Source organism: Pholis gunnellus (assembly GCF_910591455.1).
Source record: "Pholis gunnellus genome assembly, chromosome: 12".
NCBI classification, from domain to species: Eukaryota; Metazoa; Chordata; class Actinopteri; order Perciformes; family Pholidae; genus Pholis; species Pholis gunnellus.
The window spans coordinates 11057372-11079207 of record NC_136539.1 but is presented as its reverse complement, the minus strand read 5'-3'; the positions used below and the strand labels follow the sequence as shown (position 1 = coordinate 11079207).

General features: G+C 39.5%; 1 protein-coding gene and 1 long non-coding RNA gene across 4 annotated transcripts in view; one reads left to right on the top strand and one right to left on the bottom strand.

The window, feature by feature from the left end:
- The window catches only part of LOC306703809 (poliovirus receptor-like), a 24499-nt gene extending 3102 nt beyond the window's left edge, over positions 1-21397 (bottom strand). Inside the window, exons 1-8 of one of the 3 annotated variants that reach the window (XM_079169890.1) lie at positions 21262-21397; positions 19281-19610; positions 18871-19173; positions 14564-14657; positions 12286-12440; positions 11295-11397; positions 11077-11176; positions 7466-10785 (exon numbers count right to left, since the gene is read on the bottom strand). In XM_079169890.1, coding sequence (XP_079026016.1) covers positions 11083-11176; positions 11295-11397; positions 12286-12440; positions 14564-14657; positions 18871-19173; positions 19281-19610; positions 21262-21304 — 1122 coding nt within the window. In that variant the 5' untranslated portion in view covers positions 21305-21397 and the 3' untranslated portion in view covers positions 7466-10785; positions 11077-11082. Of the gene's footprint in view, positions 1-7465; positions 11177-11294; positions 11398-12285; positions 12441-14563; positions 14658-18870; positions 19174-19280; positions 19611-21261 lie in introns of those variants that run through there. The other 2 variants (XM_079169891.1, XM_079169889.1) reach the window with 2 other exon arrangements.
- Positions 2816-5048, top strand: LOC306704193. The gene is made up of 5 exons (XR_013767304.1): positions 2816-2955; positions 3312-3438; positions 3542-3566; positions 3729-3836; positions 4903-5048. It is a non-coding gene; the product is annotated as an uncharacterized lncRNA (long non-coding RNA).
- Positions 21398-21836: the final 439 nt, after the last annotated feature.

Below are 21836 nucleotides of genomic sequence, written 5' to 3'. Positions count from 1 at the left end.
TTTGTCAAAATTGGTCTAAAGTACATTGCCTGTGTGTCGGATGCTGTTGGACAAACAGCTGATGTGCTAAAATGATTGCAGCACAGTATGCAAAACTGATTACTCATTGACACTTTCACTGCTGAACGGGATTTTGGAAATGAACCAGAATCTTAAACACGAAAGACTGAAATCTGTTGCGACTGAGACGACCTTGGAGTTGTGGAAAACTGTGACACTGGAAGTATATCATGATATCAAACTGACTGCATTAACACTGCGTTCCAAAGGACATACTTTTATTTTTAGTACATACTGCAGCTGCCCTTACAAAAGTATGTACTATCACAGGCAGTATGCATTTAGTTGGGACATCCTACTTTCCTCATAACATTGCACCTTGACCTTTGACCATCTTGCTCATATGTCCGTGGCACAGAGGATTGTGGGTTGAGAATAGCCAGAAAAACATGGTGACTTGATATACAGCAAAATACGACAGGATGCAGTGGGACATCCTGTCGTATTTTTGACATACTGCATTTGACATACTATGCCACATAAGACCATTGGGGCTACTAAGTCTTTTTCTGGCATACTATACAGTATATTAGTATGGGTATTGGAATGCACAGTAAGACTATCGCCTGTCATCGGTGACTCATTAGAAAGACAGGCTTCGAGTTTCCACAAGCCAGACGTTTAAGGGGTTGTGTGAAACAAGGAATGCCAACCACAGAGAGGAGTTGCTGCAACATACTTATGGAATTGGGTGTGTCTGCTTATGCTGCTAGTGATGTGGCTCATGAGAGCAGTGCAGTAGGACTTGGTCTGACTAGTTGGCCACACTGAAGCTTCAGTTAGGAGGACTGTTATTTGCATACTTAGGCCTGTAGCAAGTTTCTCATACATATGAAGCTTAAGTTCAGTGAGGCAGACTCTACTTTTACATTCCTAGGCCTGTTTATTTCTCATATCTGTCATTCTCTCCTCTCTCGCATGCTCACTCATATTTTCCTTCCTGTCATTGTTTGGGGCTGTCAATCATGATATCAGCTGTTCTGATCAGCTGGTCCCTTCTATCCAATAGCACAACGACACAATTACATCGTTAACACCTCGCTGCTGTCTCTTAAGTATGTCTCTCTATATTTAGTATGTTCATGTTGCTGTTACGCTCCCCTCCACCTCTCCATCTTTGCAGATTCATCAGATTCATCAACTCATCATTCTATCAGCCTCATCCGCCACCACCACCAGTGTCTGGACTCCATGGGGGGATTTATCTTGCTGCTGCTCAGGGCAGACGCCCCCCCGATTGCAAATCTCCCTGTAAAGTCCAAACAGTTTCTGCCAAAATGAAGATGTAAAGTCCATTTTACATTCAACTTCAGGATTATACTTGGAATTAAGTTGTCAGTGTTGATATTTTGTGCATTTTCAAGCAAAATGCAATTTGATCCAAGGCATCGCACACTCAGGAGGTCATATAGAGCAGTACAATACATGGTGAGCTACACTTCTGCAATATACTGTCTTCAACAAACACCTTGATGAAAAGCTCACAACACGCTCTGCAACCTCAAAAGAAAGCACAGTACTCATATGGCCACAGACCCTCATCACAACGTTCACTTCCTGTATGGAAACCATTTCTTGGGTGAGTATGTCTGTGTGTGGGTGAGCTGGCCAGGTTTAATCTTCACACACATGGTTCACTTCTCCAATGTCATACGCAGAAATGAGCTTTTACTCCTTTTTGTTGCCACAGTAACTTACATCGAGACAGAACAGCAGATGCAGGTACTCACTACCGGTAAGTAAGTGTAGTTATTATATTTATCATACTGTATCTGGGTTTGGAAAGGATCTGATACTCTTTACGATTATATTATTAGTACTCTTATTCATGATTCAAGAATCACACGTTTGCATAGTTGATCTTGTGACCTATTTTTGTGTTACTTTCAATTTGTTAGTCTGCGACTTGTGGTTATATCGGCCTATTTTGACTGGGACACTTGGAGAGAAGACTTAATCTCCGTGAGACCTTTTCTGGTTAAACAAAGTGTAAATAACATTTTTTTTAATATTAAATCATGATGTTTACAATGAAATTATCTTTGTGTCTAGGTGGGATGGAGGATTTTCGTAATTATTTGGGCATTTACTGGATGTTTTCTGTGATATGTTGCATGTTCTGGATTTTCTCACCAGCAGGTAAAATTAATTTACAACACCTTTACTCTGACAATGAATATGAGCTGATAGTTTGACAATTTGGGAAATACGTTTATTCTCTTTCTTGCCAAGAGTTAGATGAGAAGATTGAACGTGAAGCTTACATTTTTTTTAAATTAAACAATTAGGATGTAAGTTGTCAGTGAGTATAAGGAGAGCTTGGATTTTGTTACCTTCAGACAGAGCCAGACTAGCAGTTTACCACTGTTTCCTTGTCTTTGTACCAAGCTAAGCAAAGCGGGTGCTGGCTGTATAGCTTCATATTAAACAGACATATTACAAGAGTGGCATCAATCTTCTCGTCCATATCTTGGCAAGAAAACAAAGAAAGGTTTTCCCAAAACTATTGCTTTAACTGTAGTATGAAGTGCAATAGTTGCAACATGGTTATAGTGAAAATTGAATCTAAAATTGATGTTTCCAACACAGAAGGAAACACCATCTCAAAGGTTGTTGGCAGTAAAGTGATCCTGCTCTGTATGGACGAGTCAAACAGCACGCTCTATCAGCTGACATGGAAAAGGAACGGGACTATCCTGTTCACCTTCAACCCCAACCCAGCGATACCCTTACATATCAGTGAAGAAGCTCGCCGCCTGAACATAAATATGTCGGAAGGCGAACTGTACCCACTGGTCATTGAGAGTGTCCAAAAGTCTCATACAGGAAACTACACCTGTGAGTTCAACACGGACACAAGAAATCAAGAGCGGAAGTGGGAGCTAATAATTGCAGGTGAGCTAATCAGTCCCAAAATAAACTGGATGAAACATGAGTAATCCCTGTGGCAACAAGGAAATAGGAAGTAAAAAGGAACAGAGTGAATGTGGGGTTATTAAAGACAATAGAGCCATCCGTTACTGTGCTACTGTTTCGATACGATACCTGCATGAACACACAATCTACAGAGTAAAGACAGATGAAACATTAGCACCTGGGGCATTTAGAGATGCCACAGGACATGCGTGCTATACCTCAACTTCCTTTATGAAACACTGATCTCCCACATGCAAAATCTATAGATGACTTTGAGCTTAATTTAACTGCATAGTACACTTAAGGTGAGTTTAATTCTGTTTTGTTTTTTTCAGACCCAGAGCTTAAGAAAGCTGGAAACATGCTGGTGATTGCTGTGGCATCTATTGTTCCTTGTGTGTGTTGCCTGATCTTTATATTAGCTTGGATCATTCTGCATAGAGTCCGCAAAAACCGTGCTGAGTGAGTTGCATCCAGTCATTGTTAAACACGTGATTCTATGCTCATAAAGACGTATGGCTAGTGGCATTATACTGCTTGAATATTTAAAATGTCTCTCTTTCAGGGATCACTCTCCCACTGCAGAAATGGTAAATATAATAACTATCAGCTTGTCATTTGAGATATTCACAGTAAATTAAATAGCCAACAAAGAGAAGGACAACTCCTATTACAATATGTTCTCCAGATATACTGAGATTACAGTTATACTGTAAGCCAAAGTGTGCTATTTTATATGTTTGTCTCAACAGCAAGAGAAAGAAGAAGATATTTATGAAAACTGTCTGGAAATTGAAGTTAGTCAACAACGTGGCTACAAGCATCCTCACCGTTATAATCACAGGACTCGCTGATATCAGGTGCAGTACAAATATCTAAAAGGGAAGGGGACTACAAAAGGCAAGGGAGTATTGGAAGTGGGTACATGTGTGAAACTGCTCATTTCATATCAACCATCTTTTCTGGAATACAAACAAATCTAAAAATAGGATTTTTCACATTCTCTGTCCAAGTTACTTTCACTCTCGATAATACATTTCTTCAAATTTGGCACAAACGTCCACTTGGACTCAAAGAGGAAGTAATTAGACTTGAGGGGTGAAAGGTCACTGTAACCCTACAAAGAGTAAGACGACGGCCTGTCATCAGTGACCCATTAGAAAGACATGCTTTGAGTTTCCACAACCAGAAACAAGCAACACTTTTAAGGGGTTGTGTGCGAGTGCGCACTAAGTAAACCACCCATCGCAATTATGTGCAGCGTGCATCTCATGGAATTAGGCGTGTCTACTCGTGTTGTCATGGGGCTCATGAGTGCAGCTGTTCGGCCACACCTGCTTTAGATAAACCAGCCAAAACTGGTGCATTTCAGTAGTTATATGTTCTCAACTATGGGTGACACAAAACAAACTTGAGAGAAACTATGTGTTTTCATAGTCTAACTGAAAATGCAAACTGCCATATGTCATTTTCATTTCATATGAGCGGACCTGATGAAATCTCAAATTCAAATGCTCAGGTTGCATTTTCAAGGTGTACAGTTTCTGCCAAAATGAAGATGCAAAGTCCATCTTACATTCAATTTCAGGATTGTTCTTTGTGCATTTTCAAAAAAGAAAAAGAAAACATGCAATATGATCCAAGGCCTCTCACACTCAGGTCATATAGAGCAGTACAATACATGGAGCTACACGTCTGCAACATATTTGTCATGATCTTGGTATTGGTTTAGTTGGTTTCCTGTTTTATTTTGAAGTTCCCTTCCTCTTGTGTCCTGTGTTTTTGACTTCCTGTCTTTGGGGTCTTCTGTGCAGCACCTGTGTTTGTCATGTCTCCTTCTGTTTCCGAAGTTATGCTTTCTTGTTTTGCCATTTGTCAGTATTTCTTTATTTTGTGTTACTTACCTCTCCTCTCCTCTCATTTCAGGTCACTTCACTTCCAGCCTTTGTGTGTTTTCCGGCCACTGTGATTGTCGGCCCCCCTCGCGGTTTTGATACCTCTGCCTGTTTTTCCTCTACCACGTTTTTGCCTGATCCCTGCCTGATTTGTTTGCCTGCTCTGACTGCTTACCCGTGTACAAAAACCTCTGCTGACAAGTAAAGGATGTTTTACCAACACCTTATCCTGTGTCTTGGTCGTGCGATTGAGTCCTGTTGTTTCCAGTAGTTCACCAGTCGTAACAATACGACCAGGTTGTACGTATGTCTGTCTGTACAGTCAGTAATTATGCTTTGTAAAGTTCACTGTATGGGACGAAGGGGGCAGAAGAACAATCAAAACACCTACAATATTATAACCTTGTAAAGTTATTTGTTCGCAGAAATCCATATTTCATTTTTGATGGTAATCATCTGTCGAGCTGAGGGAAACTAGAGTAGCGTGATAATTCTCTGTAGCTTTGTCACTATGAGCAACACCGATGCCTTCTAAAAAATAAAAATCATGATTAGTTAAGCTTTAAACTGTTGTAAAGGGATACGTACGACACCAAACCAAAACCAAACTCTGGTAGCTTCTTCTAAAACTATATTACTGCATCACTACAATACTGCATTGAACATAGCGCACTTGTATTCATCTTTTATGGTTTAGATGGTCACAGATTATGGACTAAAAATAACCATAACCCACACAAATTCCATTTAGTGTGCAACGCCCTATGAGTAACAATGATGGGGGTGGCAATGTGTATGTCATTATAAGACCTTTAGTTGAGTTTTTGATTATAGGCCTACTGCTTTAGGATATAATAAGTGAAATGGAATATTTTTGCGTTCAAAGTCAGTCATTACAATTTTAAATGTAATTCCAGTAAAGGGTACACTGCTGCTGCAAGTCACTCATTCAGTCCATCAGTGAATACAAACAACGGAAACTGTTGACAAAATGATAAGGATGCTACAAAGATGGAGAGAACTGGGGACCGGCTAAGCCTCAACAGCTCAAGAGGATATCCAGCAGAGCTCAGATTCTTTGTGAATGTTTGTTTATAATGGTAGTTAAAAGGAAAGAGGTTTCCGGGCGGTGGCTTAGGTTCCGGAAAATCCCCACTCACCACTGAAGTGACTGGTCAAATCACAAATAGTCCAGTAGTTCCACATAGAAAACGTTATTGCTGAGTTTGGCTTGCAAGGGTGTACAGAAATAAATGGTTTCTGAAATAGGAAGAATAAACAAAAGAAAAAACATTAAACCCAATCATGGTAAGAGATGACATGACATGCACCTCTATGCTGAGCAGGGCCACCAGGTGGAACCATGAGGCCACAATGGTGACATCTACACTAAATCATCTCATTACAGGGAGTAGCTAATCATTAACAGCTATTAACCATCAATACATTTAGTTATATAACCCACAGGTAGGACACCACGACTACAGACTGTGACTATAACAAATACTAACAGAGATAATATGATTTCAGCAACACATTATGTTTACAAACGAGTAATGACCAAACAGAGGCGCATTGAATGTGGTGACAGTAAGATCAGGCTCTACACAGGTGGAAGCTAACTCAGCAGACACTCAATTGCTTGTTAAGTGAGCCTAATTAGCATGACCAGCAGTAACAGAAATGAAACTGAACAAGAATCCCCAAAACAGGGACAAATACTGTACATACACCACAGAAATATGTAACTTAATGTACTTACAGTTCAATGGACTCACGCAACAGTCGAACAAAGGCAGTACCACCTATTCAGGGCTTAATAGGCCTAACTACTAGAACTCAGAAAAAACTCTTGTGGCCTTCATATACTGGGGCGACGGAACATACCACTCTTGGAGGGGAGTTGGAATAGTCCAAGTGGTATGGCCTTTATAACAGTAGTTAGGTTTCATGGGGTACTCCAGTCATGTGGTATTGCACTCACAAGAAACAGATTTAAAAAAAAAAAGAAGACCAGGCAAAAAGCAGCCGAGGCCAAGATATCCTGACTCAGTGTCTCCAGTGTGGACCAAACTTCAAACTAAAACACACCCACGAGGTGAAAACATCTACTCGAGTCATCTTCAGGGTTGTGCAATTTACATCCTGCCATTGGTTTCCAATGTTTATCTGATTGACATGCAATGTTTCAAGTAACGCACCAGTGTTTCAATAAGGCGTTAAAGAGGACGACATGGTAACCATGGTAGAAATGAGCATGTATACAACGCAGGAATTAAAAATCAAGAAGAAAATGGTTGAAGTGAGTGATTGTAGTGACTATAATAAGTCTTTTAATGTTATGGGAGTATTGTATTAAGACAAACTCGAAAAAACCTATCCTTTAATAGAGCTAAATAAAGCCATGACTTCCTGTCTCAAGACATGGGATATTTTTGTTTCCATGGGACTGGTCTTATGACAGCAGCTACTTCAATCCACATGTTTATTCGTTTAGTCATCCTGAAAACTGTGTTCTGGTCTAGCACTCTTCGACTTACCAAAATTGTGTGTATGTGTACACACTAACTATAGAAATAATGGAGGCTTCCGTAATGTTTACTTAGCTTTAATGCTTTAATGATTTAAGTGCAAAGGAAAGAATAATGACAAGTTGCACACTGCAAAAAAGACATCATTTAAAAACAAACTCTGAAAAAGTCTCAACAAAACAAAATTTACATCAGCGTGAGAATTAATGCTTCCACTAACTACGACAACAGTAACTTCAATTAATGTAAAAAAAGATAAATAAATACATTACAGCATATCTAAACTATTAAAAGAGATTCACAACTTTTTATGGGGATGTCCAATCAGTGTTAACGGGAAATGTAGTCGATTTAACTAATAAGTTCCTCAGTGGGACATATTGACCGAGATAGCCGACTTCCCCAAAATCTATTTTACTTTCTGCATCTAGTGACGTAGCGGGAGGAACGGAAGAACTACAAACTAATTCAGCTAAGGGGGCGCTTACCTCTAGACCTGCTGTAAGTTCCATTGTGTAAATACAATTTAAAAAAAAATCAACGCACAACAACAGAACTTCCTTCTCTTCACTTGTATTGCAACTTGTTACATTTCCAACAGTTTAAATGGCATCCAAAAATATAAGTACAGAGGATGTTATGGACCGGGATACCGTTTAGTGTTTTGTTTGTATTGAAGCCATATACCGCCGGAGAAATGCAGCAGGGCCCTCCAGAAAGGTAAAAATGGAAGAAGTAACACTGCTGTTGACAATATGGACGATATTAAATAGTTGCCGTCTTCTTGGTTCACGCTGGTTCGGACTAAGCAGCCTCCATGTTTTTATTTTATTACCTGCAAAAGTATAGGCACAACTCGGCTTCTCTATCTTATGGCTGGGTGTCAGTAGCTTGAGCGCAATGCATTCTGGTACAGGTAGCTTTCTTGGTCAATATAGCAGCACTGAAGGATTTATTGCTTCAATGGACAACATTTACCATCAACACTGATCAACAAAAAAAAACGTGCAGAATTCTCTCTTTGAAAAAAAGAAATGTTGACCATAAACTGTAACAAAAATGCTAAAATGTTGCCTAAAAGAGACTAGAGCAAACACACACACACACACACACACACACACACACACACACACACACACACACACACACACACACACACACACACAGAGAGAGAGAAAAAAATAAAGATATTTTTGGTTCAGGGAGAATTGGCTTGATAGTAACTGATTGATTACAAACTTAATATTACTTTTTCATCCCGAATAATCATTTTTAGCCATGCTAGCACTATGGCTTAAGGGATTGCCAGTCGAACACCCTAAAAAGCAGCATATGAACGTTGTGATTATGTTAGCATACTTTCATTAGCATTGAGTACAGGCTCACGGAGCTGCTAGCATGGCTGTAGACTCTTAGTCCAACAGCTTAACAAAGGTTTCACTGTACTGAATAAAGAATGAGCCTTGGTCTAAACATGAACATATCCGCTGTGGACCTGGATGAGTGTTCCCTTCTCTGATCGGTTAAGTTGTTGACATACAGAAACAAAAACAGACATTTTGGAGATGAAGTGCAACTTTTTAAATTATAGAAAAATCCTTTTGCAGTGTTTGTAACATAGAGTTTCATTTTGACTGAACGAAATTCAAAATGTCATAAAATCCTTTTGCTGACTTTTTCAATCTGTTTTACACATACAGTAACCGCAGAGATCAAAATATGACTGAGTAACACTGATGTTGGAAAGATGAAAGACTGCTTGGCTGGAATTGTTATTACAAATAATAACCAAAACAAAGAACCACGTGAGATAAGTGATGATGACGCAGATAAATTCCTTTAGAAGGAATTCCAAAATAGAGTAAAGCTACTGACTAATGTGTCAGTTTATTTAATGCTCGTAAACATGATATTATTTCAGTCTGTAGTTTCAAGTCTTCTTTAATACAACACGGTGTTCTTTTTGTAAATTATGTTTCCATTTAAAGTAAAATAGATGATACAACAGTAGGTATGTTTTAGGATGTGGCTATGTTGCGAATGAAAGTCGCAGCCATGTGTGCCTTTTCAGTTCAAGAAAGTTAATTGTAACATTTTGGCCGCCTAAAAATGTCTTATTCAGCGATGGGTTGTACTAAGTTACTGCAAAAAAACAAGATGGCAACAGCCAAAAACCAAGATGGCGACGGACAAAATGTAAAACGCGAGGATTCAAAACCATAGTCCTCGAACCAATGGGTGACGTCACGGTGACTACGTCCACTTCTATACTGTCTTTGGGTGGTGTCGACGAAATGCAGCACAGTATATACAAATATATGGCATGAGGTTCAGGAAATAATTCATGAGAAAATGGAATGGAAAACTAAGACAATGGAATAACACTTGAGAAATATAGACTTAAGTCTGAAAGTATGGAAAGGATTCAACAGACACCAAATGTTGTCTCAGATGAATACGAGTCAATGACAAATCTCTAAGCAACAATCTAATAAAACAACCAAAGTCATAAACCAAACTCAGCAGATTCTACAGGAGACAGTAGTCTAATAGAAAATGTTATTTATCCAAATCGTTTAGGAAGTGGTGGGTCATTTCTGTACTAGTCATCTAGGTTACTGATTTGCCCTATTTAGGGATAATTTACAGACCCTTCATGATACAGATTAACACACAACGTTTACATACAAAGACAACACATCTGCAAAAAGATAAAGTGTGTGTCGTATGTCTAATCATCATTAGTTTCAGTTGTATACTGTATTCTATGGTGGCAGAGAGTTGAATGCACTGCAGAACACTCTTAACAGAAGATCTTCTCCACTTTAAAAACACAGGTCACAAACAAAGTAAAATAAAAGAAATCATCACCGATTTAGAAGCACTGCAATTAGTGAAAACAAACGCAAGTAGAGAAATGTGTTGCTTAATGTATCTGTGTTTTGTCTATTTGCACGTGTTCTTTTTACGATACGCAGGTTTTCATTCCATAATCTCAAGTTTTTCTATTCAAATTTCTCATGAATCATTTCTTGGCCAGTCACCTAGTTTCTTGTGTGCATGAAAACATGTTTCATAATTTTCTGTTGTCATCAGCAGTTAATGCTGTTGGTGGGAAAACATGCTGTAAATGATAAAGCAGCCGCCAACTGTCAAACCAACGCCCTAATAGATAACACCGTTACCACTTTTGCTCGACAACTCTACTCTACTTCATTTTGTAACTTCTGTTGCGTTGCATGGCATTTAATGGCATCATTGGTATTAGCACTAGCTGTTGCCTTGTAGAGCTGCATCTGTTCAGTAACCAGCTGCGTCAGGAATGTTAGCGGCCTGTACAGTAAGCCAACTGTCTTCCAGCTTGTTGCATATCAAAGAGGTGCCTAAGGCAGACAATTTGAAACATTTGATTAAAATCATGCACTTGATTCTAAACGAGTCTGCAAAGAGTTTTAACATATCTGCTGAAAGAACATTTAAGAAAGGCACGAAACTGAAAAAAACAGCTGTAATACAGTAAACACACACATACAAAATGATAGAGATCAATTTTGTAGTTTAAATTAAGCTATTAATATAAAAAAAACTGTAATAATAAGGTCAATAACTTGAGGGTAATAAAACAGAGCCTGAATGCTCTCTAACAAATTCAATATTATATATTTTTCTTCTACCTCAGCTCATAGATCTGCTGCTGCTTCTTCTTCTTCTTCTTCTTCAGGTGAGCCAGAAGTTGGGACCTTCGACCTCTCTCCACGTGTGTCCTCTTCTGTCCTGTCCCCAATTAACACACAAGAAAACATTTCCATAATATATAAAATATACCTTTATATACTGAGCAGTCGTACCGTATATTAAACTTAAGTGTGTGCAGTACTACTGTACTCGGTACCTTAGACATTTCCCGGTTTTATACGAGTACAACAATGCAGCGACTCCAAAGGCAATCATGAAAAGCAAAAGCCCAAATAAGGTCCAACATGCAGGGCAGGCTCCTGTAGGGAGAAGAATACAGTAACACGAAAAATTGATATACATTAACAGTTAATCAGGTATAGCTAGTGTTGACGGCTACATATATATATATATATATATATATATATATATATATATATATACACATATATATATGTATGTATGTATACATATATACACATATATATATATATGTATATATATGTATGTATATATACACATATATATATATGTATATATATGTATGTATATAGATGTATGTATATATAAGAAAGCTCAGTTCATCTAGTTTCCAGCCAGGACTGTGAGGGAGCCCAAGACCAGGACCCTGAAACATGCTCATCTAAACGAGTCAGTTTTAATAATATCAATAATACCAGTGTAGCCGAGCTTCTCCTGCTCCCACAAGCCAAAATGTCTGCAGTGAAAAAGATCTCCCAACATCATTAACTAGTGGAAGTAGGTTCCCTGTGTTTGAGTTTCTCTTTTTAAAGAGAGCTAACAATGTTAACCTGGAGGGGAACCAGATGGTGTGCGCTACGCTTCTGCAACATTGCTGCGGTCGGGATGCCGTTATCAGGACATGCTTTGACTTTTAGGCAGTTTTATTCGTAGACTTGAATCATGTCCTGTGCAATGTTGCAGAAGCTATTGGGTGGAATGTGTGTAGTGTTTCCTTCCAATTGTCCAGGTTGCTGGGTAAGCAGGCTGAAGTCGTTTTTTTCAGCTTCTGGACGGATACATTACGATTTTTATTAAATTGAGAGACACAAAAAACAACAACAGAATCAAAACCAGAAACACAGAACAGGAATGCAAAGCACAATGCAAAGTGAATGCAAACAAATGCAAAGAACACACTAACACAATTGACAAAAACATAAAGCCAAATTTAAACCTGAACTCACCAGAAGTCACATGAACATACATGTAGCTGTGTTTTCTTCCATATAGGTTAGATGCTTCACACTGGTAGAGGCCATTCAGGTCAGAGGTCATGCTCAGGAACTGTAGCGTTGCACCCTCTACTCTGACGGTAGACTGAGGCATCGACTGCTCGGATCTGAAACAGACAAACAAGGCTCAACAGACAGCTAAATAAAGACTTACAAATATAAGTCAGAAAAATGTTGAGTTTTGCCAAATTTGAATAATTAGTTCTTAATCTGGAGGATAAATTCTGTTTTTTTCTGACTCACCATTTTGTGTTTCCCTTCTGCCTACCAGCACCTCATGCTGTATAACATGGGGTTTTGTGCTGGACTATTCTTGGCAGGAAGCAGAACAGAGCTGTTTCCTGTTATTAAGATAACCAACAGCTGGTTTCATGTTTAACAGACGACTGTATGAGAGTGGAATAATAGCAAATAAGTGAATTTTCCAAAATGTTTAACTATTTCTTCAATTTATGATTGTGTTTTCTAACCTCACAGGCCTGGAGGTTGGCATACCAAAGCTGGTAGGAGGAGAAGGTCTGAGAGCGAAGAGCAGACTAATGATAAACAGTAAACTGTGGCTAAATATCTCATCACACATCATTATGTATTCTGATCACATGGTCCATTTGGTAGCTTTTTTTAATCACATGATCTTCATCTGCAGATGGAGTTTGTCCATTCAGAACTTCTTGTCCATTTTGGCCTAAAAGTTGAGGTTCCGAGTTCACTCTTGGCTTTGGAAACAGTAGTTGAGCGAACGACCCCACCACCTAAGCTGCTGATGAATAAAACTCTTCTTTGCTGACACAAAAATCCTATAAAGCTTTGTTTGCAGTCGCGGGTGGCACCATGGGCGTGAGCCTCCATAAATGGCAAGCGAGCTACGAGCACGTTTATGCTTTTTATTTTTACCAGGACAAGATGTTCAGATCCATTTCTAAGACCGTGAGTCTGGACTGGTGAAGGTTTATGGCCTCAGAGTCAACATGGGGACAGTGGAACCAGCTAATTACCCCACGTAATGCAAGCTAGATGTCGATTTTGTAAGCCAAATATACTGGACATATACAAATATTTTGTATATAGGAGTTAGAGATCAAAAACAAAGCTGAAAAGACAGTGAATGATGGACTTACGATCACCTGGTGGCCAGAAATGTGACCCAGAGTCCTCATCCTAAATTCATTGATTTATGATCATCATCACAATTCTGTAACGCTACAACACACAGAGTGTGATGACTGAAGATTAACATTTAAATGAGAAATAGTATTAACGTATTAAGCAAACACAAAAGTTTAGGGTTAGGGTTAGGGTTAGGGTTAGTTCTTGGAAAATCAAGAAATGGTCTGAGGAATAAGCTAGCAATGTAATGACTACACTATTGGCTGTGGTTACAAATTCAGCATTTGCTATATTACAAAATATCTTTGCTTTCTTTTTTACATTTAAGAAGCAAAATTTCTATCTAAATCTATATCATCTTTGTTTTCTTGGTGCAGCTAACTGATGACATCTAACGTCTAATATTCTATAAAACGTGGGTTGCAGTCCATGCTTCCCGTTTTAGTTTTATGTACATTGTTTGTATTAGCAACGGCCTCACTGTAAGTCAATAAAAGCTCATAAAAGGCAGGACAGCCTGTGCTGAAGAGCTCCAAGCTGAAAATGTCAATTTATTTACATTTTAAGTTACAAGTTAGTTGCCTCTAGTTCTCTGTGATCATAATCAATACGTGTTAATATACCATTCATTCTCAAATAGGGCCGTGTGTTTTACAGTGTTGTTTGGTGACCAAAAGAGGACAAAGAAGAAAAGATTGTCATTTTACTACTATTTCAGCATGGACTGAGATATTTACAAAAAAAATTTAACGTTAAGTAATCTATCACACTTCACCAGCAGCGAGCTCAAGATTAATTCTTGACTTCCCGTGTCTGACTTCCTGTCCAGAGTGCCGCCAATGTGCCAAATCATCACACTAAGCTTAAATGAATATTACCTTTTAAAATTACATGTCAAAGCCATTTAAAAATTTCTTTGTTATGCGTCGCTAGAATTTCAAGTAATTCATCAGCCATAATTGTAAAAGCTTTTTGTAACAACGGAGCACTTACAAAAGATGTTTGGAACAACCCTCTCACCTTTGTACAAAGCTTGTGAGAAAAACAAACCAAAGGATGTTTCAAGGTGAAAGAGAAATACTGCTTTGTTTGCACTGAAACTGGTTCATTCAAGCCACTGCACCTGCTCCAGGTAAAAGCTGCTTTTGGATTGGCTTCAGTCACGCATTCAAATGAATCCTCCGATCTTTTGTTGATGGTCACTTCAATGGGTGAGACTGCGAGAGACAAGTGAGGGAATGAGGTGTTATTGCTGTAACTGACAAAATATTAATACACGCAACAGTATATCAGAAGAATATTGAGGATCAAGATCTCGTGTACTGATGCAGTGTTGGCTTGCTTTCAGGGACACCTGATTTGACATGTTAAATAGTTTCAAGGACATTTTGGATTTGAATACTTGGGAGGGAGGGAGAGAGAGATGTAGAAATATCTACAATTGACAAAGACCTTGAACGTAGTGTTCAAGCTGGTAAGAGCTCCTAAATTAGCTGCATTTGAGATATTACTGGTGTCTGACTTTCAGAGGCATCTGTTTCTCAACACTAGCCTGCAGACAAGGTGTGTCATTATCTCACCTTTCCATTATCTCATTCAAACAGTGTTCTGTTTGCATTGAGGGATGGAGGGGAATTCTACCAGTAATAGGAGTCTCCGTGCAGGTGGAGTAAACTGCCAAACGGCTCCATTGTGCTAAACAAGAAGGTAGCGTACTATCGTGTTCACACCAGCCCCCGGTCTTGCCGGGGACTATTTGTGTTCATTTGCGTGAATCGCGCTGGACGCGCCGGAGAGGGGGCGTGGCTTATCGGCCTCAAAGCCGTTCAACTGTCTGCCATCAACCACGGACGTCATGTCTAGGTTCATAACATAGTCCAGAGGAGCTCCGTGGATTTCATCGAGCTCACTGCGTCTAGTGAGCCACACGTCGGCTGTTTACTACAGCTGTATGAACACAAAATAAACTGATTTGGCTGTGATTTAACGGCAATAAACCGACAAAAAGGGACTCCGAAATAACTACGTAATGATGCCGATTTGTACTTGTTTTCTCAATGGAGCTCGGATCGACCGGTGCTAGGCTATGCTAACATTGTAGCAGCTCCATCAACACTCCACAATAACGTCATATAGACGTAAATACGGAAGCGTCTATTCATTGTTTGCACTATATGGTTTACACACACACACAAACACATGTATACACATAGTTTGGTCAGGTCTCTACTGATATGAGGTATCGTAGAGCTCAGAGACGGCTACAGTATTTGTTTCCTGATTCAACAACGGCAGGAAGTTAGTGATGGCAGGAGAAACGTCTCAACGCTGATAGGCTATCGCACCACAGCGTCACGCGATTTTTTAGCACAAGTTTAAATATTTAAACTTCTGCATTTGGGGCGTTTCGGAGTCGGAATTCGCGTCAATCGCGCCGCGCCATTGCAAATTGGTGTCACTCCAATTTCATCGCGTCTGTGCTCAGACCTTGTATGTAATCTCGCCGCGTTCATCGCGTTTGGTGTGAAACAGCTGTCAGTGCACATTGGTTTTGTTATTGGCATTGAGCTGTTGTCTGTTATTGAGTTGTTCTTTTTCATTCTGCATTCATTCTGCTTTGGCAACCAAATTCCGTTATTCTTTTTTTTCCCAATACTGTCTTAATTCTTGTTTGGTCAATGTCTTAATTGTTTTCATAGATGTTCTTCTCTAGTACAACAAAATAATCTAAAATTAAAAACCACTTATTAGCTTTCAGAGTTAAGTGTGACGCTTTTGTTATGTGAAGAGGTGGAGTAAAGTTAACGAAAATATCCTTGAATTATTATCAAATATTATAATGCAAAGATCAATCCCCTTAAGGGCCCAAATGGATGCGCGTTCTAGGGCACCAAAATATCCAGAAACATTTTCTGGATCTTTCTCCGACCATCCACTGATTCCTGGTTGATGATTTTGATTATCTCCAAGCTGAAGATGCAACCAGTCACATGTTATAACCTGACTCAAGTTACTCACTCAGATTGTGTGACGACACTTTAACTCAGCTGACTGAAGCTCATGTGATGCCATTGGAAAGCTAGTATGTGGACTTCTGAGTATAGATTTAATTTTTACTCTGTTACCAGAGATAAACTTCTATGCTCCTAGTCTTGCAGTTATCTTAAGGCGTTTTCCCTCTTGGGTGGATTAGAGAACATTCCCCTGGTTATGGTTGGTAGTCAAAAGAATGTCGGTGTGGACCACCACAAAATGACAAACAGCGGTTATGCGTTTACTCAGTGAGCTCTGGTATGTACAGTTCCCTGCAGTCTGGATCACGTGTGAAATCTAACCACTCAAAATACTGGAGCTGATTAATTTCATTAGTTGAACATATGATCAGCCTTTAATTGATTATTTACTCCAGTGAAGTGACTAAGAGTTTGGTTGTAACGTTAGAATATCCAGCATCGAGGATAAAAAAGTGAACTGCAGTCAATGAACCGCACAGCAACACACCCACCAAGTATGAAACAAACAGTTCTCGAGATATGCAAAGGACTTTCCCACGTACAGACAAAGAAGCGATTCTTTGCTTCATAGCTAGATTAGATAATAGGTCTTTAAGTTTAGGCCTTCTATTATGAAAATATACTTTAGCAGACTGATAACCAAAATACCTGATAGGAAGGGGCATTCCTCATTTTTCTTGCAAATTGCACAGGTGTGTTGTAAATTGCGAGCGGCTGTGCAAGCATGAATGCATGTTTATCTCAAGTATGAAGGCAAATCACTGTCAAAATCCGAGAGCGCAAATGAGATCCATGCGCGCGCGTATTTTACTTTGACGAGCGCTTTTATATCACTCCGCGAGCAAAATTCACTCTCGCGCGAGCAAAAGTCGCTCGAGAAGCTTAAACCTGTTTGCTCGCGAAACTTTATTCTGCCCGCTCGTGAGTCTTTTTTCTGCTTGCTCGCGAGTAGTTTTTCTTTTTGACAGTAAGTGGGCGGACCCAGTCTCCCTTGTATCTCTACATCTAATTGGTTACAATGCTCGTCTTTGGATAAAACGGATATCACTGACAGACGCCAGGGGGAGATTTTCAGTTTGCACTACAGGTCAGGGGCAAATAATGTACATTTTACTGCACGGGTACTTTTACTTTCTGCACTTAAAGTAGGCCTACATTTTGCTGATAATAACATACTTGACTAAGGTTTTGAATGCAGGTATTTTACTCGTAGTGGATTATTGTTTCATCACTATGGTATTAGTACGTTTACTGCAGTGAGGATCTGAATACTTTTTCATCCACTAATTACTTGTCAGTGATTTAACAGTTAATATACAAACAGTGGTCCCTAATCTTGGCTCCAGATCTTTGAGCAGGTCCAAATTGTTGCTCATATTATATACAACTACATTATATCTCTTCTGTAAACACAACAGTATGATTAAATATGATCGCATCATGTTTTAATCAATTAAGATCAAAGAGTGTCTTTGAGCTGTTTGTCACAGTTTGACTATCAAACACACATTGTCTGTAATAGAATGATGGAGTGAATTCAAAGCAAATGTAGTGGAGTAGTGTTTAGTGGCGGATTGATAACCACCTCTTACAGACCTGGCGTCTGTGTCAGTGATATCCGGTTTATCCAAAGACGAGCATTGTAACCAATTAGATGTAGAGATACAAGGGAGACTGGGTCCGCCCACTTACTGTCAAAAAGAAAAACTACTCCGAGCGGGCAGAATAAAGTTTCGCGAGCGAACAGGTTTAAGCTTCTCGAGCAACTTTTGCTCGCGCGAGAGTGAATTTTGCTCGCGGAGTGGTATAAAAGCGCTCGTCAAAGTAAAATACGCGCGCGCATGGATCTCATTTGCGCTCTCGGATTTTGACAGTGATTTGCCTTCATACTCAAGGACTTTGACTTGGCTCCAGATGCTTAGAAACATGAAGAAACAGTATTGCAAAGTAAGAAAACCAAAAGACAAGGGAAGAGGTCATAACAGCAGCGATGTCACAACTAAAACTGATGATCATCCTTAAGAGTTCACAGATGTTTTGTACACACAATATTACAGACAGAAAGCTCTCTTCCTCTGTAACTTTAATTTAACTTTTTTGCTGCTTTTACTGCTGTAGCGATATTTCATTGTACCTAAATAATGAAAATAAAGATGATTGTATTCTATTATTATAGAAGTATGAGTGAATGAGTCTGCCCTAGTCACTATCCATCCAGAGAATAGCTTTGAGCATCTTTAGCCACAGCAGAGGCCCAATCAGCCGAAACAGCTGAGAACACAAGTGGGAGTGAACATGTAAACACTGTTTATCCACTGTTTTCAAACAATTTAATAACTGAGAAACTCTTAAATCCACAATGATAAAATGAACAAGAATGATCAACTACATAAGTAAGTGACATTTGTATACTCACAGTAGATCTGTATGGTGAAGGGCAGGCTTTCTTCTTTCGACATGGCTGCACTGGTGACGACGCACTTGACCAAGTGATGGTTGATTTCTCTGGTAGGAACTCCAAACAGCGTGCTGACTGTGGTAGTCGTACCGTTGGCATGCTGGGTGACGTTGTTTGTTGGCCTCACTTTTTCTCCCACAGTACCAGTGAGCCATTGCACCTTTGCAGGAGGCTTGGAACCAGCAGCCATGCAAGTAGCGAGGGAAACCTCTTCAGTACCCAAAGTAGGACGATTATCCTTCAGGCTTGTGACCGGAGGCACTAGGAGAGTAACGGTGAATAAGAGAAGTCAACATGCGAGCATGAAGGTCAACACTATTCTCTATCTCTCACACAGAGATTCACATTTTGAATATAATGCATTATACCAAGCAGGTTTAGATGTATCCCAGTCTGGACATTTCCGCTGGGGAACAAAGTGAAGATGCACGTGTAGGTGGCTTCATCTGTCAATTTGATATTGGATAACTGTAGAGATCCATTGCTGTCCTTAAAGTTCCCAATAAATTCAAATCGTTTATCATGTCCGTTGAGAAATAGTGGTCCTGTAGCAGACAGGATTGTAAGGAAATTGTCAGTCTGAGGTTCCTTCCGCCATGATATCTGGGTGACGGGCTCCTCGGCGTCGATGAGTTTGCAGGGTAAGATGGTCGTCCCACCTAGCACCACGGACATGTCTCTGCCAACCACCTGGAGAGCTGTAAGGTGCAGAAAATCTTATCAGGCAATCAGATCCCAAGTTAGGAGGCACAAACCAGTTGAAACACACATGGATGGAAGCATTCACATCAGCCCTGAGCAGAGTATCTGACCAGCCTAGGCTGGCAAAAACCCACGCTGGCTTTGAGTTTTGAGTAGAGGGGGAATTTGAGGCTTTCGCAAAATAATGATGTTTTGGAAACTTCGGCTTAGTTTAGGCGTACTCTAAACCGTGTAATGTTCAGATTCATCTCAATGACACCACTCTGCTGGCACAGCGGAGGCGTGACGCTGAACCTGGCTCAACTTGTCCCATAACGCAACGCAACACCATCCGTCAACAGACTTTACTGTCCAATAAATTAACACCAGCAAACAGACTGATAATTTGTACGTTGCACTCTTGAATTTGTGATTGTTGAGACAAAGGATGATAGGTATGGTGGCCCTGAGGGTCAAAACACGTAATTTCAGAAAACACAATAGCAAAAAAGAAAAAACAACTTCATTAAGTTGAGACTGAAAAAGGCAGATGTGTTGGGCAAGGATTCCTTATCGCTGATTGGACACACCGTCTATTGCCAGTGGAAATAACTGCAGCTGTTGCAATACAAAGTAGGAAGAGTGCAAATACAAATAGTATTATATAAATATACATTACATTGTGGTTACAACAAACAGAGGTAGTTTTGGCTGTTTCACTGCGTTATTCTTTTTATTCCCACATGTTTTGTGACAACTCCGGCATTAGGCCTACTGTACAGTGAGAGGGATATATATATATATATATATATATATATATATATACACACACATATTAGTGCTGGGCAACGATTACATTTTTTAGTCACGATTAATCTCATGATTTTTTTTGTGATTATGCGCATACACTACATATACATATATTGTATGTTTTGAAAGGACTGAATAGTAAATACATAATTCGTCGTAAACACTGTTATGCTCATCTGGCAGAGATCATAAAATACAGCAGTATAACAACGCTAACAACTGATGCAGCTTTGCCAAACCTCATTGTTTTTCAAACAGTTTATAAGATGGGACAACATGCAAAGCCACGTGAACACTAAATAGATTGGGAAGTTGCCAGGTCTTTGTTCGGGCACGTGTGTTTGACGAGCATTAATTAAAGGACTTTGGTTTTCTAAACTTAACTATAACTCATCAACACATTAAAGACACAACCCTGTACTGAGCAGTTACCTTTACATATCATGATCATGCTTCAGTTAATTAGTTCATTGTCGGGTTATTGTTTACATTGTGACTCGGTGTGCCTTCTTTGTTGCCACGAGGCAGGTGTTAACACCCGATTATTCAGTTATTGTCAAATAAAATGTCAAAAGTTCACTCCAATGTTAATGTTGTCAGTTTTCCACAACACAGATGAAACGTAACTCGACTATTTTTAAACTAGTCAAACCTTTTGTTCGGCTAAGAGAATATGCTGTTATTCTTATGCCTTTGAGCAAATTCGCAAAACATTTCTGTCGTCGCCTCTCTGTTATGTATTTTTCTATTGTATTTATAGACATTTCTATTTTTCTTCTATTGTGTACGTCATTCAAGCTCTAATTGTAGCGTTGGCGTCAGTTAAAGGGAAAGAAGCATCTCGCCTCGACTACATACCTTCTATAGCTGTGCTCAAGAACGTGAACACCAGTAAAAGCATCGCCTCCTGAAGAAACACGTTATCAATAGTTTATATTTAAAGTTAAACAGAGACTGTGCGCGCTCCATCCATCAACGACAGGCTCGTTCGAGACTGTGATCTGCCTGTAAAATAACGTAATGCGCAGCAGCTGCGCTTCCTACTGATCTGCTAGCGAATGCTTTCTTCCTCTTCGACTGCGGTCAAGCCAGACTCCACCCCGAAAAACACAGCAGCCATCCGACATGTTCCGTACGTTTAGATAGTCTGTGTGATCGTTTAATCCAAAAAATGAAAACACAGAAATACTATGTATGTAACTAAAAACGGAAAAGCACAGCCTTTTTCACGTTTTTGTTGTCTGAATCCAAAAACCAAAATACGAGAGAACAAAAGTCAAACAACGAGCCGATTTAGGTTTTTGTAAATCCCTTTTTTGTTTTTACTTTTGAAGAGAGACACCAGGTGGCCCGGAAGTAAGACTATTTCAACATAAAATAGTTTGGAAAAAAATTAAACCAGGACTGACACCAGTATTGGGAGCAGGAGATGA